The sequence below is a fragment of the Dermacentor variabilis genome, chromosome 9, assembly GCF_050947875.1.
Source record: "Dermacentor variabilis isolate Ectoservices chromosome 9, ASM5094787v1, whole genome shotgun sequence".
Taxonomy (NCBI): domain Eukaryota; kingdom Metazoa; phylum Arthropoda; class Arachnida; order Ixodida; family Ixodidae; genus Dermacentor; species Dermacentor variabilis.
The window spans coordinates 94823285-94850813 of record NC_134576.1 but is presented as its reverse complement, the minus strand read 5'-3'; the positions used below and the strand labels follow the sequence as shown (position 1 = coordinate 94850813).

At 45.0% G+C, this 27529-nt stretch overlaps 1 protein-coding gene across 6 annotated transcripts; it reads left to right on the top strand.

Annotated features, from left to right (window-relative positions):
* Strip (striatin interacting protein) lies at nucleotides 1-27529 on the top strand. Of its 6 annotated transcripts, none has more exons than XM_075668822.1 (17): nucleotides 1-100; nucleotides 478-547; nucleotides 622-696; nucleotides 1336-1591; nucleotides 3351-3526; nucleotides 4707-4834; nucleotides 4913-5101; nucleotides 6222-6332; nucleotides 8390-8752; nucleotides 10293-10364; nucleotides 10487-10561; nucleotides 13158-13255; nucleotides 13718-13945; nucleotides 15122-15188; nucleotides 16754-16858; nucleotides 19297-19501; nucleotides 20118-27529. In XM_075668822.1, exons 1-17 carry the CDS (start codon nucleotides 95-97, stop codon nucleotides 20414-20416), a joined length of 2523 nt encoding a protein of 840 aa, XP_075524937.1. In that variant the 5' UTR covers nucleotides 1-94; the 3' UTR covers nucleotides 20417-27529. The 6 variants fall into 6 exon arrangements, with proteins under 6 accessions (XP_075524937.1, XP_075524938.1, XP_075524935.1 ...); XM_075668823.1 differs by having other exon boundaries at nucleotides 7-100; nucleotides 481-547; XM_075668820.1 differs by having other exon boundaries at nucleotides 7-100; nucleotides 457-547; nucleotides 6225-6332.

Genomic DNA, 27529 nt, shown 5'->3' with positions numbered 1-27529 from the left:
CTTTCGGTTCTCTGCATCATCGAGCGAATAGTTCTGCGGCTGCTTGGGCTTTGGTTGTGTCTTAAGTTGATGCAGTTGAAACCTCAAAAACGCAATGGAGGTGAGCTGTCTGATTGCTTTTTATATATCTCTATATAAAGGCGCTGTTTCTTGATTGCGGTGCGTTAATCCCGTTGGGCCAGTTAGCAGTTTAAAGCATATGAAGGCCTACGCTAAAGTTGACACTTGCACAGTACGGTTGGGATGTTTTGTCGAGCTGCTTGCCTCGTGTTCGTTGTGGTCGTAAGTTGTTCGACATATGAAAAATTGTATTTGTCGAGTTTCGCGGCCCATGGTATGTCCAGTGGTATGTACCGCAGCGCAGCATTGGGCAGTGAATGACAAGATCGATCGTCTCATGCGCACGGAAGTCCATTTCCTCAACTAACGTGTTTCATTGTTGAATCCCAAATTCAGATAGACAACTACTGTTTTCAGCAGTCCGGGGATTCGCCCGATCTGGAGTTTGTTTATGATGACGCCGACTCGCACGAGAATGAGATCGCAGGTGAGTCGACCGCGTCCGAGCTCTGCTTTGCGCCCGTCAATCGCTGTTTACACCCATGGCCTGTTCCCTTTCAGAGCTCTACACGTACACGGAAGAAGCCGAATTTTTTCTCAACATGAAAGCGTTTGAGGATACTATGACGGAATATGGTATGTACAGCAGCCGTGGTTATGTTCTCATAAGCTGGCGTACGGTTCCGTGAATAGCTCGGCTTCCCGACAGTCTCTTCATTCATTCGTCTAGCCGAAACAGCGCATAGAGTGGATTCCTTGTCTTAGCATGCAATATCCTACACGTTTGGTTCTTTTGCCAGTCAAATGGTATTACTGGTTGATGAGACTTGGATGCGCCTTTTTGTCGTAATGGTATGTGAAATCATTTGGATCCTGAAAGTAGCCGCAGCTTGTCATACAGACCTGCATTCAAGCAACACTCCCGCAGCGGTCATGGTGGCATGGCCGAAAGATTGTACCCTTCGAAGCGTCCCTTTGATTTCAGTTCCCCTTTTTATGGCCAACATGCTGCCGCAGGTTGTCCAACTAGTGAGCTAATGGAAGGGTCTAAAACCTGCTCACTTTGAAGGCACCCCATGATTTGAGCTCCCGTTGTTTTTGCCAACGTGAGGCCACTTGTTAGCTGGTTGGCCACTTCTTTACCACTGGTTAACCATCGAGTGTCCAAGTGTACACGTCACTGAAACATCTGTTCACTTTGTAGTGTCCCTTTGATTGCAGTAACAATGATTTTAGCTTCGTTACCCAACATCACATCATATGCATCTGTTCCAGGATTTGAACCAAAATGGTACACACTAGACGAAACAACTCGACAAGATGTTGCACTGCGGCTGATGGATGGCGTTGATGTCAGCCCCCGTACCGCGCGGATGCAGGCCGTACGTGCCGTTCTCTACGTCATGCAAGGGGCCTTCGGGGAGTGCACAACACTCGAGGAACAGCCACAGAGGGCACGACAAAATGTTTTTCTTCTATATCGTCATGGCTTCTTCCATGTTTTTCTGCAGCTGCTAAACATGGAGATCGAGTAAGTCAGAGCATGCGTCTCTTACCCCTTTGCACTGGTAAGGAAAATGAGGAGTCACGCACTTTTTACTGTGACAAAAAGAGCTTTAACTTTTGGCATTCGTGTTTGCAGTGCAAGCTTAATACACACGCACAAGCGCTGGACATCAACGGAGTTTATTTCCCTGTTACACAAATATATGTGGGTAAAACTATCATAAAACATATGTAATTAAAAGTATCACCATTACACACATGCTAAGCTTTTGTTCAGGTATTTGAGCTCTTTTTGCGACAGTAGTGTGCACGGGACGCTGACACATTTGTTTTGGTTATTGCTAATAGCTATTGCTTCAAAAATTTCTCTGCTGGACTGGTCTTTGCCCTCACCTAGCACATGTGTAGCATTGAATGCTGCAGTGTAGATTCATCCACGGCAGTGGTCTGCGAAATGTCCCCCCACTACCTGCGCATCTACTGGTGCCCGAATTTGCCCCGTGACCAACGGTTGCAAGTGAAACGGCGCGGGCCAAAAGAAACACGTGACTTGCTTTGTTCCTTGCACAGTGGGCGTCGTGTCCTGTAGGGGAAGCAGCGTCGGCCAAACTGGGCTCTGTCTTTAATGGCAGATTGCGGGAGCACCATGCAATTGTGTGCCTAAGCTTCACTCTTATGTGCTCAATCGACAAGTCCTGCTTGCTTTCTGGGGAGTCTTATGGGACATAACTTGTCCACTGTGCCTCTCACTTTTTGTAATTCCCTGTTGTTCTCGTTTGAGTTCACTTCGGCAACAGCTCTGCACTAGCCTGTTAAAGGGACACTAAAGTCAAAGACAAAGTTGATGTGAACTGTTTAAATACGATTCCAGAAACCTCGCAACACTTGTTTCACGCTAGTAGAAGGCTTAGTTTACGAGAAAATTGCATCAAAGGGTCTGCATACCTTTATCACAATTCAAATCTCCCACCACCTAACCGGGGGAGTGGTGACGTTGCATAAGTCATCACTACCCTTTGCTGCCGTTGGTAAGTAGAAAGACACCTGACAGATGGCGGTACAGTTTTTTTGCAAGAAACGTAAACTCGCGGTCGTGTAAAAAAGAAGCCAGGACAGAGTGGTGGATTCGCAGCTGCTTTTACTGAGCTGGCATGGACCGTTTGGGAATGCCGCAACATTACATGGAAGTGCAAGTCTCTGCTGCTTGCAATTTGTGCGGGTTTCGCGAGCCAGCAAAACCATCGCAGCATTACACGATAACGAAACTACTGAAATGTGAAAGCACCGGCGATGTAGAGTCGAGCGAAAATTCAACCTTTCGGCCGGCCATGTCTTTGTCAAGGGTAATGTCAGTGAGTTCTTTTCCTAAAAATGAAATGGAACTGGACAAGCAGCATTTTCTTTTGTCTTATAATGTAATACAATGATTTTTTTATAACAGCTGGTTGAGTACTAGTGGCAGAAAATAAAGGAGTGCTTTCGTAATTGGGTAAGTACTTGAAGGGCCCAGGGGAGTCTCTAATCATGTCCTGCATTTACCTCAACTTCTCGATTACTAAGGCTCTATTCATGATAATATTGATGCCTTAGAAATTCTCGAGCACTAATCTATAGCTTCAGTTTGACTTAATATTTGCCTTTAGTGTCGCCTTAAGCTTTATACTTACGTATTCCATCAATAAGGCCTGAATTATTTTCTGGGGAATTTTAGGGAACATAGTGTGGCTTTCTTGTGCCTTTCACTTTTCGTAATTCCCTATTTGTTTCATTTGGCATCACTTCAGGAACAGCTCCGCTGCCACGTCCGCCCTAAGGAAGCCAGCCGTGTCATTGGGCGACAGTACAGACCTGAGAGCAATCCTGAACGCCCTGTACATATTCGTAGAAGTGATGCGCGTCTCCTCAGAGACTGACACTGACGACATGAAACGAGATCGCGCGAATTTCGCCAGTGAACTGGGTAAGCAATGCCTCTGGTATCTTTTTGTCTTGCCCGCACACCTTGCTAGAAGGTTTTTACATTGCACAGCTCACGAATGTGAGTAGGGCGAGTTGCTGCTGAACACGTCATTGTAAGTTAGCTTCCTGACAACAGTAGTATCTAGATTTTGTTGGAGGCAGAAGGCAGAAATGCTTGTGTACATAGATTTAGGTGCATATAAAACCCTGCTTGTCAACCAGTCATTACCAGAAGAGAAAACTTAGGCTCACGTCAAGCAGTGAAACTGTGTTTTAGAATATCAGTAAACTTGTACGAGTAATTAGTTGTGTAAGATTCAGGTGTAACAGACTTCAATAAAATGCTCTAGGGCAGCCTGCAGGAATTGAAGGAGAAAGAAGGAGGATGGAGAATCACGCTAGCTAGAAACAGATCTAGCCTTACAAAATAATGCCAGCAATTGATCTGCTCAAGCATCTCATATTTAACTTGGGCAAGGTCAGTATATCACAGAGTTACATGCAGTATAAGCGTGTCCTTTATCATGCTCGCTATACTCTACAAACTGAAGTGACAAAAGCAGCTGGTACTATCACACCGGATTGAAATGTGGACATGGAAAACAAAGCATAAGGTATAGTTCTCTTTCCATATTCGATGGTAAGTGTGATACACTAGAATTCATTCAGAGACACCTTGTTTATGCCTTTAATGCTTTTTTTTTGCCTCCTTATGTTATGATTGCTCATCACAATTTCAAATCATAAAACTTGAAAGACATTCTACTTCATATCTGCGCATTTGCATTTATTTTACTAGGATGCAATGAATTGCTTCACACAGATAACAAACTTTCTGATGCTTATTGGCGACTCACTAAGCACTGTCATTCTCATACAAAAACGAAAACCACTTTGCTCTTGTTTTGCTTCCATTGACTACATATTATCAATCACCATTTTAGCTAACACTAGGTAGTATCTGGCGAGCATCAACAAGTCTACAATTGGTTGTCTGTCTTGTTCTGTGTGACTGTCAAGTTTCGTTTTTAAGTTACCCTGCTTCCCCACACTTCCTACAGCCTTCTTACAGCCTTCCTACTTCCTACGATCCTTTTAACGGTTCTACAGGGGAGTGATGAGTTGTGGGTTTGCACGCCTCATGCGTGATACGTGCCACGCCCTTTTGCCTTGTCCTACAGCCCAACCGATCCTGGGTGAAGAGCTGCTGGCCATCACTCTGTTCCAGATGATCATAAAGTTCTGTAGCGGTGCTACCCCTCACTTCCCGATCAAGAAAGTTCTACTGTTGCTCTGGAAAACCATTCTGGTCAGCCTCTCTCCTGTAGATGTGTAATCTGTGTCGCAGTCGAGGCTGCCGGCCTACATCAACGCAATGTGTGTACAGGTTTCTCTAGGTGGGACGCCGCAGCTGCGGGCAATGAAGGCCCAGTATCGGGCAGCTCACCAGCTGCCGCCAGCGCCCGAGGACACGGTGGAGGTGGCGCGTACCATGCGTGCCTCTTCGCCTCCGACCTCGGCTGCCGACCTCATTGAAGCCCAGCAGCAGCGAAAGACCAGCCGGCCTTTCAAGCGGGTTTGTATTCCTTCACGGGCTTCTGTTTATGGCAGCCAGGCCCACTGCCACTAATGCTGCTTCTGTCTTTACCTGTCTTTCACCTGGTGTATCCCTTTATAGGAGCGCTGGCAACCGCACTGGTAGCCCAGTGGCTATGACATTGCGCTGCTCAAGCTCGAGGTCACGGATTAGATTGCAGCTGTGGCGGACGCATTTCCATGATGACAAAATGCAAAAACGCTCTTGTACTTAGATATAGGAGGATGTTAGAGAACCCCAAGAAGTCAAAACTAATCCATAGTCACTGTGGCTCTTTATCTTTTTTTTTTCTTTTTTCTTTTAAGGAGTGCTGAAACATGCTCTTGAAGCTGTAAAAACCAGTATACGCCTCTTACACAACAAATAATACCACTTAACAACTATGAAGGTTGCAAAATACTTCTAAAATGTTTTAATTTGATACTGAAATTGATGTCAAAATGCTGAACCTGACGCCGTCTGCATTGTCATGACAGAGCAAGATATGTTGTTGCCGTGTGGCAGTAAGGCCAAGTAGGGTGATGTTGTTCGCAGCAAAAATAAATCATAGGTGCTGTGTGCAGTTCTTTCAGCTACACCATCGCAGGAGTGTATTGAGCCAGCGCATCATGACATCATGACCCGCAGACTTTCTGAATACCAAAGCCGAGACTGGGTCGAAGAAACAAGTATTGTACTCAACCATTTAGAGTTCTCCGATGCTTGTCAGTATATTTTCTTGGGTTTTGAGGGCTCGGTGTTTGTTTAATGATTCTGTTCAGTGTTCCTTAAAGGTGTTCAGTTCGGTTGTGATGAGCTTGGGAAGTAAAGTTCAATTGTTAAGAAATACCTCCACTAGTGAAGTGCCTTCTATATTGTAGAATTTAAATGGCAAGAAAGCCAACCTGCGTTGCATGCTTATGTTTCACCCTATCAATGATGATGTGTTCTGACATTGCAAAGCACTGTATCAACTATGTTGTGACTATCAACTGCCTACCACTAGAAGGAGGCAGCTAAAGGGCTGTACTAGTTGCTTCTACTGTCATACGAGTCTTCTGAGTGGATCACTTGGTGATGAGGTGACATCTGCATGTGAATGTCGTCTACTCCTTCCCAGCAGCAAAGCCTGGTGAAGCAGAGCAGCATGGATGACTTTCAAGACCTGGAGGGGGACTCAGGCGCCGACGAGGAACTTAGAGATATGGAGGAGCGACAGTTGATACCCATGGTAAGAGCTGCTGTTGCAAATCTAAGAGAGAGAGAGAGAGAGAGAGAGAGAGCTTAATAAAAGGAAAGGTGGAGAGGTCAGTCTGAGGAGTGTGTCCCTTGCGTGATGCTCCGCACAGGCGTAAAGGGAAAATGGAGAAAGGGGAAGGGAAAAAACAGGAAAGTAGAGGAGGACAAGGAGCAATGGCGCTGTCCGATAACCTACATGATCAGTGTACCTGACAACTTCACGAGAAGACACACACATTTGCAGGGTGTTTTATTTTAACATTGACAGCATATTTAAAAATTGCCCCAGCGTTTAGCACAAGTATACTTAGTGAGCTGGAGTACTCAAAGAGGTATACTTTACTTACACTAGAAATCAATACACATAATAAACTAATTATCAATGCCTGATAAATTAACTTTTCGACTAATTACTTTAGCGAACCTATGCAATACAGGAATTGAAGCGAGTGATTTCGTAAGGCATATCCACTTGGAACAGGTTTTGAAACTAGCACTAATTTTGTGATAGGCACAGTCAAAACACTCAGTCAAGGGATGCTGGGGTTATCTGTGCAGTGCGCTGGGTAATGGCTGTCCGTGGCTCGTGCAGTGCGCGAGGATTGTTCCTCGTACAACCATCCTTTGAGTGCACCCCACAGACATCTGACAAACCAGAGGTCATGTGCTGTCATATCACATGTGAAATTGCAACATCATTCACAGTTATCATCATAGTTCGTTTTCTCACTGCACGGTTACTTTTCGGACACCCAGTATAAGTGTATCTACAGTGCTCAGCGATTCAAATGTGATACTAACTTAGTCACGTGGTGCTCGGCACTTTCTGCATCATTGGTGAGCGCTGGGTTGACCACTGGAAGGGGCAAGTTCGGTCAGAAGATGCCAAAAATTATTTCGCTTTAATTGTATGCCACACTGCATCATCTCAGTGTCCCCAGCAACCACCAGCAGCACATAGTGCGCTGGAAGCCATGCACTCCAAGTATCTCATTTGAATTGCTGAGAGCTGTACGTACACAAACTATATACCCGTGTCATATTTTGAAGTAGCAGGGCACACAGTAGTCGATGCTAGCGATCTCAAGACTAGAGCGAGCCAATGTATCGTGACATAACGACGCATGCACTTCCTCATATGTGTAACCGAAACCGCTTTGTAGAAGCAAGGTCATAATTGTCAATTTAGCTTTTCTCTGAGCCAGTTTGCCCAGCTAATCCAAACAGCGTTGCAAACAGTCTGTACAAGAAGTGTTTGCTTTTATTATGACATGAAAAATAGAGGCGTGACTCCAACTAATCCAAACAGCGTTGCAAACAGTCTGTACTAGCACTGTTTAGTTTTATTATGACATGAAAAATGGAGACGTGGCTCTCGTGACAAAACTATGCGCAAGAAACAAGCCCCATCATGTGCAGCGAGCACTTCATTTTCATTTGAATGGTGATTGGTAATATGCAATGCAGGGAAGCACACCTGCAAATTGGGAAGAGGGCTTGCTGTAGTAAATCATTGTGGGCGTCCTAATGCTCACCAGTATTTTTTATACGTTTTAAGAGATTCAAACCTTCTCCCTTATGCAAGAGAATGGCAAGCCGAAAATGCTGTGTCAATACTTCTTTAAGCGCAGAAAATTTTGTGACTCCCTTTATTGTATGAACTAGGTTTCCTGCCTCCCGTGTGTGACACATTCCTGAAAACAATCAAGTACCGTGACACTGGATTTGGTCTTTCAGCTGCTGTCATTGTTTGTAAAGGGGGCAAAGGACCCCACAAGCCATCATTGTACAGCACAAGACCTCTTAGCTGGGCAAGTTTGTTAATGTTAAGGGGAAAAGCTCTTCAGCGATGAACAAGATAAACAGCACAGACGGTGGGACAAGTGATAAAGACAGGACTGTCCTGTCTGTATCACTTGTCCCATCGTCTGCGCTGTTGGTCGTGTTGATTATTGAACAGCTTGTCCTTTCATCACCTGTTGCAGTGTACTGTGGCGAACCAAGCGAAGAAGTCGGTTCAATTCAGTTCAGTTCCAACTTCCCGCACAGGACACCCCAGCCCCTGGTTTGCCAGAGGACCCTGAAGCGGCGGCGGCTGCCCTGCGACCATCGACCCCGGCACCGGGATCCACAGAGGGCCAAGGAGGAGAAGTGCCGTCCCAGCAGCCGACAGGCTCCAGCACGAACGAACAGCCACAGCAGTGCGAGGAGACCGGTGGCTTTCCCTCAGTGCTCTCGCAGGCCAGTGCGGCTCTGGGGCTGCCCTGGGTGCCCAAGGTGCGACCCAAGGACATTAAGGAGTTTCTGGACGCGACGCGGCTCAAGTTTGTTGGCTACCAACTACCCGATGACCAGACCTCCCTGGCGGGCCTGCCGGAGCCTATCCACGAGGGACTGCGGGTGCTCAAGCAGGTGCAGTAATGCCTCTCGTAACTGTGAATAATGTAACTGTGTTGCTATGGTAACTGCATGTGCCATAACTATGTTGCCATGGCAACCTTTTGTATAACTGCCACAGTGGCTCAGTGGCTATGGCATTGTCATGCTGTGCACAAGGTAGAGGGTTAGATTCCCGGCCATGGTGGCTGCATTATGATGTGAGCAGGATGCAAAAAACACTCAAGCACCCTGCTTCGTGTACAAGTTAAAAAACAAACAAAGAAAAGGTGGTCAGAATTATTTCACCGCAGCTTCCCTCCTTGCCCAGTGTGCAGCTTTGGGACATTGAATCCAACAATTTAATTTACCTAATTTAGATTGAACCCTGTTTGCGCCTTACAGCCAGGCAAAGAAGGCAGCTTCCACTGTTAATGGCAGCACTGGGTTTCAACTTTGGTGGCTGTTTGTATATTTTCTTTCGCACTGGCATGACCACGTGCCCATGCAGGTCACTGCAGTATAGTCTCATAGCTTATAAGATGTATACACTATGTTACACTCTTCAAAGGTACAGATAGCTTGTTTTCAACCATTAGCTACATTTGAGACGTGCGATCAAGGCCCGCAAATTATTTTTTATGCATGGATGTCTGCTTAATACGTCATGTCAATCGCTTTTTCTCAACGCAATGGAAGAAATTTTGCAGTTATAAATTGCCACTTGAATTTTCCTTTTAAGACTGGACCATACATTCCATTATGATCACTTTTGGGCCTCATTACTTTGGTGCCTTTTGGGATCTCTTACTAAGATTATACTTTACATTACCAACTGTATAACCTGACTTTTCATATTAGCTGTGTTAGGTTAAAAAGAGTATGCTTACGCTAGGATATTTTACTGCTGTGCTTAGTGGTGTAGCACTGGTAATTGACTTGATTAAATATTTGGACAACCTCCATGCAGACACCCAAAGCAACTTGAGAGGTTATGTGAGCTAGCGAGCTTTGAGTCTTGTCCTGTATAGACCCTTTTTATGTTTCTTTTATAAACAGAGTTCCCAAATAACTTGAAAAAGTCCTGGTTAAGCCCTATGGAGCAACATAAATTACAATATCCTATAAATATATAAAACTCTACAGCTGGCACAAGTTTTGCTGTATATGTAGTGAGACAGTCTGACAAGTGAATTTTGTTGCTGTGTAGAACAAGAAAGCTGAATCCATGAACTCGATTCATTGGGCATGTCTGTTCCATCTGAACACATCAAGAACATGGGCCCATAATATATACTATGGGACAAAATACTTACTTTCCCTTGGCTAACTTGACTGTCAAAAATGCATGACTTTTCTGGGATCGTGAACACACTGTTGCCAAACATGGATAAAAGAGTCTGGTTGGATTGACATCAAGTCATTAGAGCTGGGAGAACCCATGACAGCTGCCTGTATAGAAAGTATAGCCCTTCGGCTGCAAACATAGGTACATTGAGTTAGCGTATGATCTCTTGACGTTTCGAACGCACTTGCATGCATGTGAAATGAGCCCACCAATTTTCATTTCTAACAGCACATGTACACGTCACTAGCCGAGGTTCAGATGAAGAAGGAAGAGGACATCGCAAAGCATCCCCTGTCGATGGTGAGCGGAAAGATATGATTCCGATGTTGTGCCACCTGACTCGACACCAGTGGTCCACTTCCTGACAAAACGTATTTGTTTTTTTTTTTTTACTGTTTTTGCTTTCTTTGCTTTATTTCTAGAAGGAGCAGGAAATACCAGCTACTCCAACTGAAATTCTGTACCAAGCCATGCTACCTAGCATGCCGCAGTACATGGTAAGCTCAAGAGAGTTGTGCATTTATTATTACAATCACACCTTCATGTACTATATTTATTCAATTCTACCAAGCTGCCAAAGCATAATGTACACTCAGTTTTTATAGGTTCAAATTAAAGAAAATGGTGTGTGCCCAAATGATGTGCGCCCCAGTGATTTGCGCCCCAGTCACGCAGGACACTTCCGATACAGGATTGAATTTCTCGACTGTGATTGGTTCCCTTTCACAGATTGCACACAAAGGAGTCTATCGCGATTGAAAATGCCCCCACGACTGGGGTATGATGCCCATCTGATTTTATAGCAAGTTAAAGGTTGTGTGCATCCAATTCTTGCAATAAAAACAAGATGGAACCTGCACCTTCAGAGAACCGGTGTCTGTGCAAAGTGTTATTGGCCCTGACAATCAACTATTGCAGCAGCTTACAAACGTGAGCTGCAGAAAATGCCACAACATTGAAACAACATCTGCTCGGCTCTGTTTCCCACCACTGCTCGAGCAAATAAATCACCTTCTGCTCAAAGAAAACAGCTAATTGGTAGGTATTGCTAGGATATAATGCATGATGTTCATAGCAAAACATTGGTTCCTTATTAGCTCATAATGTCAATAATACTGTTACGAGAGGCGTACCACAATGAATTGCACTTGTGAATCTCCCGCACGGCATGCGCTGCATCTGTCTGGCACCATGCCTATCACAAGTATTGGGGAGTTCAGGTTCAGCACCAGACGGTGGCACAGGTTGGCAGCATCCATTTTGTAGTCACCAGCGCCCATGTTTCCCTACACGCGTCAGCAGCCGAGCGGGCAGCTTGGAGAGCAACCAGCAGGAGCATTGCTGGACACTGTAGTCTTTGTAGAAGGAGGGCATGAGCACTACAGAGATTCACCAGCGCCTTGCAGCAGTGTGTGTTGAGCAGGCAGCATCCCAAAGATCTGTCTACAACTGGGTGGATGGCTGGAAAGCAGGCCGCGTGTCATAGGCAAAAGGGACCGGTCCCGGACAGCTGCCGACTGTGACGACGACACCCAACATCACACGGGTGGAAGGCGCCACTATGGAGGACAAGTGCATCACGTTCTCTGCATTGCCCTGACTTTGGCCTCTTCCGACTGTCACCTCTTCAGAGCTATAAAGAGACCCCTGACATATGCAGGAGCTGCAAGATGCTACCCTGGCGTGGATGTACAGCGTGTTCAATGGGGCTGGTTGATTCATCTTTTGAATAAAAACAGGAACAGCGCAACGCAGGACAAGCGAGTAAAGAGCACAGGACAGAGCTTGTCCTTCACTCGCTCGTCGTGTGTTGTGCTGATCCTGTTTTTACTCCATGGGTGTGTAGCACTCCAGAAAATTGGTTCCAGGAGCGCCAAGCAAGACTCCCTCACCGGTGGGAGAAGTGCATTGCTCTCACGGGTGATTGCGCTGAGAAAGTGGACATTCGGACAGATATGTAACACCTTTCCATTTGCCGGAAAACAAAAATAAAGTGCAGTTCATTGTGGTACGCCCATGATAGTATGCAACAGAAGGGACAGTATCATTCATACACTACAGTCGAGTAACTCTACAACGAATGACCTATATAACGAAGGAATAAATCTGTCCTAGTTCTATTGTGAGCTCTGTGGTGGTGCGACCTCTACAGCAAAGTGACCTGTATAACGAAGAATTCCGGAGACCCCAAGCAATTTGTTATGAAGTCCTTCTACTGTAATCACTATTGTATGCCAGTCGACCCATGTTCTTAGCCGGTGGCTTATCACTGTGTGACATCCCTCTTCTAGTAATTACATATTCAAACTGTGCAGACATAAAAACTTCGTTTTACTATATTATAACCAGAGCTGCTGCAAAATCTGCACGTTTGGTTATAAATCTCTAATAAAGGTTGAGCTATTGCATCATAGTTAGTAGAACTACCACTTCAGCAATGCATGACCGACCTAAAGTTTTGACGTATGCCTTGTTTTGTTCAAGTAGGCGCTGCAAAGCCTTCAATGGGGGCAGAGCAACTTCTACAAAAGGAGATATTGCAATAAACCCGACTGTAGCGAAATGCTGCCAGAGGACCCGTTTGAATGCCTTCAAAAAGCACACTTTGAAGAAAATGTAACCGAAGGCCATATTTTGTAAACATTATTTTCACAGGAAGCCACGACCCCACAGTCACTAGGATTGGTTCACTAGAAGTGGCAGGACAAACGATAAGAAATGAAAATAATACTTACAGAATGTGGCCATTTGTTTGTGAATTGAATGTGGGGCCACTCACTTGCCAAGGCAATTACACTACCATCACTAACGACAAGGCTAGCAGACGGCAGAATGAGGTTGAATTAACTGACAACATAAACTGCTAAAAGCTATACACATAGATTTTTCAAATAGGTTGCATGTAAATTTGCAGTTTCTTTCATTTCACTGTATAGATACAGATAGAAGGCAATTTTTTTTTTTCCTTACATCATATTCAAGAAGTCTTATATCGACATTCACTATAACAAAGTTGAACTGCGTAAGGCACTGCTTGACTTTTGAATGGCACAGAATTTTCTTCACAGCCTTGTGCTCTCATTACCTGTCCAGATTGCGCTGCTGAAGATCCTTCTCGCCGCCGCACCGACATCCAAGGCCAAGACAGAATCTGTGAACATCATGTCTGACGTGCTGCCCGAAGAAATGCCGTAAGGGTCCCAGTACTTGGCATTCCCACGAGGCAATAGTTACCAAGTGTGCTGACAAAAGCAGCTCATAACAAGCACAGTGCTTACATATTACTATGTCAGCTCCCGTGAATTGCAAGGAAGCTCTCAATTTTTAAGGCAATAACTTTCATTGGCTATTTCCTTAGGTTTCTTTGGATGGCAGATGGCAGTCTAACATGATAGAGAGTAACAAGAATGAGGAGAGCAAAGAATTGAAAAGAAAGTGCGTGTGCAGAAGATCAGATAGAGGGAAGTATGGGATTGGTTGGTGCAGGTAATGATGTCGCACACGAAGGAGGAGGAGAGAGGTGTGAGCGCCAGGCTGCATCCTCTCCACATGAGAAACGCCAGCAGGTTAACCGGAAAGCCATCGCCGACTTTGACTGTCACCTTCGATGGTTCCTGCACGAATGTTTTTGTTTTTTTCGGCCCCTTTTGCAGCGTCACTGTTCTGCAGTCAATGAAGCTGGGCATAGATGTGAACCGACACAAGGAGATCATCATCAAGGCCATCTCGGCCATCCTGCTGCTCCTGTTCAAGCACCTCAAGATCAACCATGTGCTCCAGTTTGAGTACATGGGCCAGCAGCTCATGTTTGCCAACTGCATTCCCCTGGTGCTGAAATTCTTCAACCAGAACATCAACTCCTACATTGCGGCAAAGAACACGTACGCATAACGTTGCTGCTGCCCTTGCGTTCCCGACTGTGGTGTGGCTTTTTTCTTTCTTTTTTTTTTTGCCCTTTCTGCTTATTTTTAACATCTAAACTTGAAAGATTTGTTGGATGCAAAATTTGAATGTTATCCTTTTTCTTCTCAAAGGCGATGTGTACCAATCACTCGTGAAAGAAAACACAAAATCTGTGCACGCGTGATGGTTGAGTTAACATTTCTTTCATTGTCTTGTTTCTGGTGCTTGAAGCACCTCATGCGATGCTGTTATACATTGACTTGGCTTGTCCAACACTATCATTGGCTAAATAAGTTTTCCTGTGGAAACAAGAGCAGCAAACTTTCTGTGAAGTGTTGCTTTTATTTTTCCTGTAAATTGGGGTCAGTGCACAGAACCTTTTGCTAGAAACATCTGTAGGATGTCAAGTTGTGAGCAGTTGCTTCCGTGACAATAGCCATAGGGCATGTCATGCTGAGTACGCTGGCTTGGCATGAACCTAGTAGTGTACTATGACGCATCAGGCCGCAAGTACTGCACTGGCAGTGATTTTGCACAGCCTCTGAGATCACACTGCTCTGTTGTCTGTAGAACATGTGACGTGAAATGGTCTCCGAGGCCATGATTTTGGCATGCTGCAGTCGTCACCAGCTTGCCATCAGAGATGTGGAGTATATTTAACTGACATTTATCACAAAAGCACAAAGCTTCACAAAGTTTTTCTCCTCAGAGTTCTGACATGGCAAGAACAAACTTTACAACACTCATTGATATTTGCATACCAAAGCAGTGATATACATGACAGGGGGATGAAATACCTAACAAGCCTTTAGAAATATCATAGGATGTCATACATGAATATATGCAAAACCCAAGTCATCACAAAAGCCATAACCAGGAAATTTTGTTTCATTTATTCTCTACATCACAGGTGAAGGCGAAGTTAACCTAAACACCCGCACTTTCAGCTTCCTGTCATTGTCTTGGTGGCTCTCATAGTCATGGTAGTCGAGATGTATGAATGATGGCATTGCCAGATTGGCTTCTTATTATGCTAAATTGTTTTTGTGATATTATTAGATTATACAAAACCCAAGCCATCTCAAAAGCTATTACCAAGAAGCACCAGAAACGCTGATGGTCCCCTCTCCGCCATCCTTTCTTTCTTTGAACAGGGTGTCCGTGATCGACTTTGCAGCATGTGTAATCGGGGAACAGCCAGAGTTGACAGCAGAGACACTGGTTTGTACTCATCCTTAACCTTTGAAATCTGCATAAACATATCAGTTTATGACATTTATAACAAGAAGAATACATGGTGTTGCTACATAGTAAAAATCGGTAACCTGCTGGATTCACAGTTAATACCTGTAGCAGCATTGTCGTGAGATTTGCGCAGTATCATTCTGTTTGTGTGCTTGTATCGAACTATTGCTTGTCCTTCTGAACGTACTGCATTAAACTCATGTAAGGTACACTCTAGTGCAACGCCTGCAACCCCACTTAAGAGCTGAAGAAAAAAAAACAGTTTCACTGAGCATCACACACATGCTGGTTAATTTCCACAATTCACCACTAAATGGCACGGTTACTGTGCTGCCAACAATGGCATCATCACAACCACTGTATCCCGCCAGATCATAGAGCATAGATCCAGTGCACTTCATTCAATGGTATCGGCTGTGCTGTAGCGCATTGTTTAGCGGCATTTTGCTTTCAGGCACATTCTGCTGGTGAAAATAGAGAAGCACCTTAGCGTATGCTGCGGCCTTATGACTCTAGGGGATTACATTCAGAGAACAACATGATAAATGTGCAGCTGGACAGAAGCTGAAAGTGGGCGAAAAATGTGTGCCTTGCTTTGCAAGGGCACCAGTGACATGAGTTCGCCATGCTGGGATGGTAGCGCAAATGACAAGGATGAGTGAATAAATGTTTTCATAGTTGGCCGCTAGTAGTTGCACTATTCTACGCAGCAGTCTGACCACAGTTCGAGGCTTCAGTGAGTAGCCATACGCTTGCCTCGTGCAAGGCCTACACCCTGTCAAATATCTGGAAAAGAGGTGCGGGCCTTACACAAGTAAATACGGTATTCGTACAAGTTGCTCATAAGGTCCCACTCTGCCGTTATGTTATGGAACCTCAGCCTGTATACAGTAGAACCTTACTGATGTTTCTTGTGGTATGGTATGGTATGAATAACTTTATTTAGGTCCTGAGGGATCAGTCTGGGACTGATGCGGGCCGCTCCCACGTCGGTACAGAGAGGCCGAGCCCCTCTGCCAGCACACGGGCCCTCTGGACAGCCCTGAGTTGGTCCGCCACGAAAGATAAAGCTAAAGAAAAACAAGAAAATGAATGCTACCCAAATTAATGCAGCATAGTTTTCCTTCAAGACGGTTTATTTTGTTACACTCGTCCTTTGCAGGTTTGGAAGAAAACAAAATCTCTGTTGTTGTGAGAGGCATCACTGTGGAACTTTATCGCAGCTGGTTAACTTGGGCTTCAGACTCTTGCGCACATTTGGCATGACAGCTCACAGGGACTGTGTTGCTGACAATGCTCACTACTGCAGTCAAACCTACAGTTGACACGGAAATTGGAAATTATCAGATGTAAGGAAGTAAATCTAAAATTTGGTGGGTCATTCTTCAGTGTTTATTTTAATGTGTTCTACTATAACAAAACTGAAAATAGAGAATCCGACACAATATCAGTTTCACATTTCTTCCTTTTCTCATGTGGCCGCAGCATTTGTGTCTTGTTTGTATTTGACATGGCATGTTTCCTGTCACGGTCTTGCGCAGGAGATTGGTGAGCAGCAGCCATACTGTTGGCGCAACATGTTCTCCTGCATCAACCTCCTGCGAGTGCTCAACAAGTTGACCAAGTGGAAGCACTCGCGAATCATGGTCAGTTGCCAAGTCACGGTTGTCTGTGTTGCTGTGTGCAGTTACACTTGAACCTCACTGTAACAAGACAGGGAATAACAAAATAATAGATATACTAACAAAGTTAATGTAATTCCCCTTGAAATCCCCGTAGACACCCATGTTATTTAAAGCCTCGTTTTAGCAAAGTAAAATGGTTCTGCCAATGGATATAACAAACTAGATTTGTCTCAGAAACCAAAAGTGCCGACCTTGGTGCATTGAGCAGATCAATTTCCGGCCCATTCTGGACCCGTTTGGCGCAGCAGTTCAAATGCCGCATATCCATGATGATGATTACACACGGCATGCAAAAAAAAAAAGCAGCATTTTCGCTTCTCTTTGTCTCGCTATGGCGCACCACGCTGGCTGACACTGCTAGGCGTGACCTCCTAAATTGTGCGAAACCAGCATGAGCCCGCCAAGCCAAGTAGGTGTGCACACAGAGCAGTAGAGCCACCCGACACAGCAGACATGGAGTAAACTCTGACAGCGAAGCCGCGACAGTGGCGAGGCCATGAGAGAGGGGCATATCCGAAAGTTTCGCTTTCACAGGCCGAAAGTGCTTCTGGTGCTGTGCTGTGCTTCTGGTGCTCTGTCGGCAGCACATCACGGGTTCGCAACATCACGCAAAAGTGAAACTATCTCCGAAAGTCACTTAGGTCGCCCGAGAATACCGCCTTAGCTGCGCGCTTAGGGCACCATGATATGTGCCAAGTTCTGCTCGACCACAACAGACTTCATTCACGTCACACCGTGTTAGCTCTTCCTGTCGACCGCGTCGTTGTTTCGCCAGTTTCACAACAGTATGAGCGAGCCAAGTGGAAAGCGAAAGCGACAGACCATCACATTGGAACATAAGGATGCTATTGTAAAGGCTGTCGTGTCAGGTGCAACGGTGTAGCGGTTCGGCAGGTCAGAGCCGTAGTCTTCTTTGCATGTTAAATGTTGTACACAAAAGTGGGTATATACTGCAGTAAAGGGCAATAGTCAGTATAACAAAGTAATTTCGGCTTCCTTTTCAATTTCATTATAATGAGGTTAGAGTGTATATTTTAATCTCTATTGTAAACTTAGTTTTGCAGATATCAAACTGACAATCCCGTTAGAGTTTGCTTTTCACATTAAGGTAGTAATTGCTTGTCTATATGCAGCTTCCATTCAGAGAGCATGAAGAAAAACCATGGAACCTCTTCTACAAATTTTCAGCATTACATAATTAATTATATGCCAATGTAGCCTTCCATACGCAGCAGTTGCTAAGACCACAGTAACTCCCTAATTTATCTTGCACACAGAATGTGTGTGAAGGCACACCATGTGAACGTTTGATGACACTCACTTATCAACTCTTTTTATTCACGTGCCGTATAGACTCGTGTAAGAGCCAGACTTTCTTTTTCAGAATTTTGATGAGGTGCAACTCTCACATGGGACTGAACATTTTGGTCAAAATGGTGCCGGCGCAGCCGGCGACTACTCCACACCCCGGATCCCCGAATGTACCATTGCATCAGAGTTCAACATGCAGCTCTTGCCATCTAGTATAGGCACACAGTGCGTGAAAATTTGCCGACGCACACATGTGCCATCAGGTCACCGAACGCAGTTGCCTGTCCAATTGAAGGTCTTTTTTTCTTTTCTTTTTTCCCTTCAAAATTTTCGGCTGCTAAGTTGGCGGTGTGGCGCTTACACGGGTGCAGCTTTTACACGAGTCTATACGGTATATATCCACGTAGCCACAGTCACACTCCCACACACTCGCTGGCATTCACCAGCAGTATGCCACCAATATGCAGTATGTGTAAGTGAGTGTGCCAAGTCCTGGCACTTGAAATAGCCGTTACCAGAGCACTCATACTTGCTCAGTTTCACACTCACAACCACGCACATCCCCTGGCATCCATTCACGTTCAGGCCAGCAGACGCAGCTCTGGAGTGAGTGCGAGGCTTGCATTCACAACCAGGTTAACCGACTTTGGCGAAAGGGTTCTCCACATCAGCCACCATCACATTATCCCTATCATTGTGTATAAAATACCGACATCACATCTGGCAAGTTTCATCGTTTCATTATTTACAACTTTAATTTCTGTTCCGGCAAAGGCAAATGCAAAGACCCATGCAAGACAAATGCAGACTGTGAACACTACAAACAACCCACGCTCTATCAACAGCAAAACGTGTAAGGCACCATCGGGGTGTGGCTGGCTGCTACCTCAGCTGGAAACGATGGGAATGCTCCCCCGAAGTGGCATGCAGCCCCCATTCACCACACGCGCACATGTGCCAACTTTGCTGCAGTGCTTTAACAAAACAAACAAGCACCACCTATGGCACGGCGCACTCCTACAAGTTCGATTCGACACTTGAGAGCAGACAGGACCGTACACGACTCTCTTGACCCGCTTCATTTCCAGATGCTGGTGGTGTTCAAGTCGGCGCCCATCCTGAAGCGGGCGCTGAAGGTGCGCCACGCGACCCTGCAACTGTACGTACTCAAGCTGCTCAAGATGCAGACCAAGTACCTGGGTCGCCAGTGGCGCAAGTCCAACATGAAGACCATGTCTGCCATCTACCAGAAAGTCAGGCACCGCCTCAACGACGACTGGGCTTATGGAAATGGTTCGTGCCGCTCCCTCTGTCTCCACTTTTTGAAGGCCAACTGCTGTGAAATTTTGGATCGTGTAAAGAGCCTTGTTCCAGGCAATGTTGATGTAGAGCACCCTCTATCCAAATGTTTAAGTGCGAGTGGATGCATTATGGAAAGCTAGCAAAATCAAATGTCTTCGATACCAAATCTAAAGAAAGCGCCGCCGTTATGGCTCGCTGGAATTGACAAAGAACCCAGAACGTTTGAGAACTGGTACAGTGCCTCTGCATGGCCTTTCAGGTAGGGCTGTGCTTATGGTGCACTGGAAATCTTGAAGACAATGTGCTGGTATATTTGCATCATATCTGCTAACCACCTGCTGCATTTGTTGTCTGCTTAGGTGCTATTTAAAGTCTGTTAACAAGAAAATTAGACATTTACCAGCCCTTCAATAGTAACATATACACTACTCCATTACACCCAATTCAGCCAAAATAAAATTTCATTGCAGTTAGCCTCTTTGATCTTGCTTCACTGTGTGTGATTTGCTGCCAAAGCCTTTTAATTCATCAGCCTGCATATTTCGCATAACAAGAACAGCCTGTGTGCTTTGGATGTTAAACCCCACAGTCTTGTTTCTTATTTCAGACCTCGACGCGCGCCCATGGGACTTCCAAGCCGAGGAGTTTTCGCTCCAGGCCAACATCAACAACTTCCACACCCGCCGCTACGACAAGCCCTCTTCTGCCTCCCACCAGCAGCAACAGCAGCAACAACAGGACCTCATCGGCGACTTCCAGCCTGTGGACAACAGCTTCCTCTCGGTGCTCGGGCGGGAGGTGGAGCTGAGCCCCGAGTTCAAGCTCCACTATCAGCAGTGGCTGCAAGGTGACGTGTTCCGCACCAACGTCGACTGGGACCTGCTGCTGTGCCCAGGATACCTGTGAATGTGCTTGCTCTTTAGCGTCGTCCACTTTCCTTTTTCCTTTACACTCATCATCGTGATACTTTGATTGGTCATTCTGCTCAACCCAAGCATCACTCATTGGCTTTTTTACCTGTCTTGCAGTGAAGCAAAACGTGCAGGTGTATTGTTTTTAGTATTTTAGTCTCTGGCATTGTTTCCATTGGACATTCTGTGCATCTCACCAGAAGCGCCCAGTGAAGGTTAAACAAGCTGAAACAAACACAGCCCCTTGTGGCATGCAAACCCATGTGTCACGTGCGAGAGTTCTCTGGCCTACATGTGGGTATTGTAGGCAGTTGGAGCATAAGCTTCATCGGTACCGTTCATCGTACTGTGTGCACAACAAACATACTAGAAAAACAGTCACATTGGTACTTGTGTGCTGTCATCTTTATCTCTAGTCCAAAAAGAATGTAGGAGAAGCGCTGAAATGGTGGGTATTGTTGGGCAGTTCTCAACCCCTACCACCACCACACACACACACACACTTTTGGTATTGGCTAGGGCGCGTTGGTGAGATAGCTGGTTTGGATTAATAATAGACACGGAGCGGTGCAATATGACAGAGACCAAGAATAAGAAAGACATATAAACATCACTAACTTTCAGCAACATTTTATTTGATCACACATGTTATTTCTTCTTCTTGGTCCCGGTCATATTGCGCTGCTCCGCATCTATATGGACACTTGGTATACTATGAATTGCACAAGGTTCATTATGGCTTGCTATGGTTTTGTCCTGCTGTAAAGGCCAGCTGCAACAAAATTTCATTTTGGCTATATATATCGGTTACATACGAGTACAGTCAACGACCGATTTTTCGGCCATGCCCGATAATTCGGACGTCTTCGCGGCACCGCCACGAGCCCCATAGAGTCAATGTATAAGAACGTCCGAAATTTCGGACGCAAAAGAAGAACCTTCGTCGTCCGATTTTTTGGACTTTTTGTCATGACCACAGGTCCGAAACTGCATTAATTGAAGCCACCACCGCCGCCATTTTGATTATCTCGCCGCCTCGAACCGGCACTCCCGCACGTAGAACCGCTGGCATCTGTAGCCACCACCTCGGTTACGCCAGGCCTAGCTATTTCGACGTTCGCTACCAAATTTCTTGCTGTTCGGTGGCGTGTTTTTTATTGCAACAATTAGACGGCTATTAGCAATGGCGCCGACTCCGACTTTTTAATCTTCGCTCCGATGGCTTCGGAGCTCAAAGAGCACGGCGCGTTGAATAATGCCAGTTCTTGAAAGTCAGCTTTGCCTCAATACAGCACTTTAAGTGGTGTAGCATAAGCGAAGTATTGCGGTGAAGCATACCACGAGTGGGAAGGCGCAATTCTCATGGGACACGGCATGTATTCCTTACTTTACTGTGTCGGAACATAACGAAAATTAAAACGAAACAAGAAACGATAGTTTGCCCGGAACGGAAACGTAACCGAAACGTTATTTATTATTTTGTTTCGGATTGAAACCAAAATATATTTATCGGTTTTCGGTTTGAGGGGAAAGTCTTCAATCCAAAACAACCGACTTCAGGCTACGTGCGAATTCGAGCGCATATCTCAGTCAGGGATAGTGCGAACGACAGCCGGTCGAGCGCTCCACTAATCTAAGCCTGTTGCTTGGTGCACTAGCAAATCAGCGTCCTAGCAAAACCCAGGGATTGCACGCTGAAAAGCTTATCGTTTTGTTCTCTACAGGTACAACGCTTTGTTACCGAAGTTTTACCCTTCATTTATGTTCGCTTAAGTTCGTTTCGTCGGAACCGCGGTCTTGCAGTGCGGCGAGTACATTGGATGGCGTGCTGCTTCTGAGATTATGCTGCAGTGCCTTGAGTCAAGGCACTGAGCATGATCGCAGAATTCATCTTCACTTCTTCGGAAAAAATAAATGTGATGTTTTTATCGTTACTTTGCTTCAAAAATTTTTGCATGTGAAGCAAAACCGTTATGAACTGTTACGGATCATTTTCTTTTTCTTTTTTTTCCATTCTAGAGCAGAACCAGAATGGAACGTTTTTCAGGGGAATGAAACTAAAACCAGAAGGAAAAACAAAAATTTCATTCCGACACCCTGCTTTACACGCGTGTACCCGCCATCTCCTATCACAGTACGACCACTGATAGTACCTCTCAAAAAGTGTACTAGCAGCCTTCTAGAGCTATTTCAGACATGCCTGTGGTGTTTTGAGCCCTTGAGGGCAGTAAAAAGCACACGTTCATTTTTTCATACGCTTTCACAGCCCCTACCTAGGGAGTCCGAAAAATCAGACGTTGACTGCAGTACACACTACTGAAGCAATCTTAGCAAAGCTGCAGGGCTGGTAATTGTCTAGTTTTCTTGCTAGCAGCCTTTGAATAGCGCCTAAGCTGACGTCACATGCGCGTGGTGGTTAGCAGATGTGATGTAAATCCGAACACACCGCCTCCAAGATATTTCAGTGCACTGCATTGCATGCCCAAAATTGGGTGCCACCCCCAGCATCTAATTTTGGGGATCATGCCAAGAAGCCGCACATTCTGAAACATGGCTCACTTCTGGCAAGCGGTAATGGCCTCGTTCTTGCGTGTTTTTTTTTTCTCAGTTTAGGTATTAAAAATATCTACTTTCGATCTGCTATTCATAACGCATCCCCTCATAACTCGCACATAAAATTTTGCGCTGTCTTAAAATAAGTTTTATATGCGGTCCCAACTTCTATGCACCATTTCATACTTGGCAGGCTGCAAAAGCTACACAAGTAGTGCTGCCTCATTTATTACAGCTGCAACTTGTAAACTTAAGGTTATGTCAAATCACACATTATTTGTGTACTTTTATACTTCAAGTGTGCAGCATAGCATACGTTTTGATTGCAAGAACAAGCGGTGCACTATAGCCACTAGTCACATAAACGTGTCACTTCACTTGCTCGGTGGTAAATATGTTCACATATGCGACGCCTTTTGTGTATATATTTAAGCATACTTGTAACAAAAGTATCTGACTTAATGGTACATCAAATTACATGACGCGTAATTTTGCCTTTATTTCGTATCTGATGCTCCACTTTTAGGTCGCAAATGCAAGCAATGAGAAAAGTCTCACTAGCCTTTGTGGCTTTGCCTGCTACGTATGAAATGGAGCACAGTGTACAGCCAAAATTTTCAATGGGGAGCAGTGAAGGGGTTGTTTATTACACCTGCATAGCATGCCAGCTCGCTGCTGTGACTGGCCAATCTCACTTGCCAGCTGAAGCCGCTGTATCGCACCTTGACACTAGCTCACTAGTGAGCTAGTAGCCCGGTCGCTAGCTAGTGGCTAGCTAGTGTCAACAGTGACTTTGTGACCCCCAGTGCCACTTGTGCCGCATCACACTGCATTTTCACAAAAAGTTTCCAGGCCAAAGCGCTCTGCTAGCTAGTAAAGAGCTCCGCCAGCTTTCTGCTGCAAGGTGTCACTGCAGTGAGCCTCTGTTGCCCTTATGTTACACGTGTTAACTTCTTGTAAGCGAGAGGCTGAGTTGTTAATGCAGGCTCACGCATGGCAGACTGCACAGTTCAATTGCCGCTAGCTGCACACTGAGGCCGTGTTTGTTCCAGTATTGTTTACTGCATACTGCTTGAGTATTGCCTTCTTTACTTGGTCTTGGTGATACAGTAGAATCTCGTTAATTCTTACTCCAAGGGGATTGGAAATTTGTTCGAATAAGGCAGAGTTTGAACTAAGGATAGCACCTTTAAGTATAATGCCCAGTCGATTGTGCGATGCAGTGCATAAAGCCAGAATCATCACTGGGCTCGCATTGAAAGTCTCATCTTTCCTCCATCAGCGAGCGACATGTGCTGGAAGAAACCTAGGTTCCATTGTAAAGTCCGCATTCTGTGGATGCAAGGGGAAAACGTGTTAGGGTGAGCTGAGAAGGATGGTGGCTCGATGTGTGGTGCCCTCCCACATGTCCAACGTTGGAGACGACGTGACCGAGCACGTAGCAACGTGATCCTTTCTGCTCCTTTTGCGGGAAAGGAGGGCACGCGTCGCTCTGCTTGCTCGGGTCCGGCCTCGGCATCCCGCGTTTCATTCCTCACCATTTTTACGGCACACGAGATTACAGCAGCTAGCAACGCATCGAACCTCGGCCTTTGGCTCGGGTTTGTCCAAAATGCGCTCCGTGGGAGTGAGAAATTTTGTTCGAAATAACGAACTTTGCACCGTTTTTCTGGAGGGAGTTTGAATTCGCAGGAATTTTTCTCTATTCAAGTACTATGTAGGACTTTGCAGGGACTAACAGAGTAGCTCGAATTATCCGTCAATTTGAATTAAGAGATTTTGAATTATTGGGATTTCACTGTACGTCCAAGAAGATGCCACACGGCATCATCCCTAAACGTGCCACTGCATATTTTTTTCTTTAGTTTCTCAGTGCAAGTGAAAAGATTGTCTATTACAACAAATGACTCCACTTGGTTGCCTGGTTGCCACTGTCTTGCATCGTTTAAGGCAAAGCTTCAGCTTGCAGCCCCAACGCCCAAAATTTTTATGCAAATATGCAATGTGAAGTGCAGATAAAGTATCGTTTGGTAGCTGCTCAGCCACTTTAAAACAAGACTGTTGTGTTTGAATGATGAAGTCAAGTTCTTGTTTTTGGTGGTCACCGAGCTTCATTAGGACACTCGAAAATTTAACAAAATTTGATAAAAAATTTAATATTAAGAAATTCAGGTGCAGTTTTCATAACACTGCAACTTCATGGCGAAAAAGAATACTATAATTCTGAAAACAGCAGACAACACTTAAAGTGAGCAAATTTGATAGATTACACGCAGCCGTAAGCTGTGTCTGCGTTCTGTAAACGTGATATCTATAAACGTTGCATGACAAACACAACCGATGCTTGCAAGTCGCACTTCAGTATGTCATTACTTCTCATTTTCAAATGCTCTTGTTTGCATGCATGTTTTCGTTGTGGAGTTATTGAAGTTTTAATATTTCCGAGTCATTTCTTCAAAATTTTTTACATATTTATTAATGTTCACTCATAACTTCTGAAGGCCCGCAAAAAAGTTCTATGACCATCAGTAATCTTGTTCATGGAACAATTCTTTTTCAGGTTGTTTCAGCAGTTTCCTGGTGGAGACATACCTTGTGTATATGAACAGGGCCTAAGTCAAAGCTTTCTCTTAGTACCTAGTGCCGATGATAGCACTGATTCCGCCGCTGTTACATGAGCATGCTAGCCATGGTTGAAGCTCAGTAAAGACCTGCTGCACAGGAATTTTACTAGCTGCAGTTATTCAGTTAACCATGGTGACTGCTTATAAGAGCGAGCTATAAATTAAGTGTACCATATATATTTCTTTAAAGTTGCCTGCAGCAGATGATGCAGTTTTGTCATGGAGGTAGGAAAGAAACTAGGAGGCAGCATTACGTCATGCTGTTAGCATTCGCAAGCTTGTGATGTTGCGACTGCAATGTTAAATTTGGTTGTTAACAGAACACCACAATTTTTAATTACTTTTTTTAAGTTATACATCAGGGCATGTGTTCCAATAATTATTTGGAGACAGTTGGTGCTAAAATACAAATCCGCGATACCTGTCGCGAGCATTATTTTTAATATGGTTCAGTAAATGCAAAATTTTCTCTATACGTGCGACTAGCTTCTACTTGAGCATAACCGCGGTTAGCATGCCCATGTTGTCATGGTATTGTCACATGTCCCAGCCAGAGACGTTTTTGTTGCTGGTGTCGTTCACAGTCACTTGGGTTTGCTTGCAAGGGTCTGCCTTCTATACTTATTGCAGTTCCCCCCAAATAAAAGCCCTGCCCAGTGGACTCCCCCCAAGAATGTTAAGTCGGCTTTCTAATTTGGCTGAATTGCCTTGAATGATTGCCTTAAATGTGTAAGCAACACTCGTCCAAACCATGAGTGCACACTAAAAAGTGCACGAAGTTCAATTTCATACGCATTAAACTCTGGAGATAACGTAATGCACAAGCCTGCACGTGTAGTTGTCACTTCAACAATGAGCTTGCCAAGCTGTTCGACGGCGAGTTTTAACAGTCGGTATTGAGCGGCCTGCTGAATTAAAGCAAGCGCTGAATTTTCACAAAATCAAATCGGACAGTGGAAAAGAAGCAGGTGCACTGTATACGTGGTTGACCGCAGCAACAAGTTACAGATGCAGCCTGTCCCAGAAAGATTATTTTAATTTCTGACAAATAAATGTGCACATGTCGTTATGGCTGTCTGTTATGTTCAAAATGCTAATCGCGTCCCGTGTTGGCTGAAAATGCAAGGAAAAGAGCACAATGTTGCCTGCCTATGTTTGTGTGACGTGCTAAGACCAGGCGGAGATGTCCTCTTGGCAGGCAGAACTCGCCATGGGATTAGTTATTGGAAAGCCTGCTGCAGATTGACCCACAAAATTCAGTGACAAGTTTATGACACGAGGGCCATGTGTGGCTGAAATGTGCCAAACACAATACTTATCTTAACAATGGTATGATGCATCATGGCTAGTCTAAAAACTGTGGCTGTATACAGTGGCTGTGGCTGTGGCCTACAGTATACACAGGTGTAAAAGTATGGCCATGCACTAAGTGATATGCTGATTGACGATTTGGTGAAATTCGTTGCGTGGGTTCTTTAATTCACCACGAGTCTAATTGATGCAATGAGGCATTGTCGGAAAGTCGACTTAGCATATTCAAGAGGGTGTCATAGCACAAGCCTCCCCACCAGCCTAGAGGATTACAGAAAACCATGGGATGTCGAGAACAACTTCCATAAGCACGCCTCTGCTGGCCGTGCTCTGACGTGGCCGTTCACTCAGTGGCCAACAACATTTTAATGACATTTGCTTCAAGGCTTAGATGCAGTTAGCAAATAGATAACTGTGGCCTCCAGTGCAGACAACTATGAGGTCGGGCATTTTCGTGTGCCGCTGCCGCAGCAGAGGTTTAGGATATTTATTTGGACATGCGTGTTCAACATCATTTCCCCTTGCTTTCTGTACATAGAATCGGTGTTGTGCGCTCTGTAAAAATGCAGATCCTAGTGTCGTGTGTCAATAAAACTGCTCGCCAGATTGGCCCTGCCTTA

What these genes read in the sequence shown, in the direction of transcription:
- Strip (XM_075668819.1), top strand. An exon ending in AGCGACAGTTGATACCCATG is followed by an intron (nt 6,333 to 8,389) that starts GTAAGAGCTGCT and finishes CTTCCCGCACAG; the next exon opens with GACACCCCAGCCCCTGGTTT. An exon ending in CTAGCATGCCGCAGTACATG is followed by an intron (nt 10,562 to 13,157) that starts GTAAGCTCAAGA and finishes TTACCTGTCCAG; the next exon opens with ATTGCGCTGCTGAAGATCCT.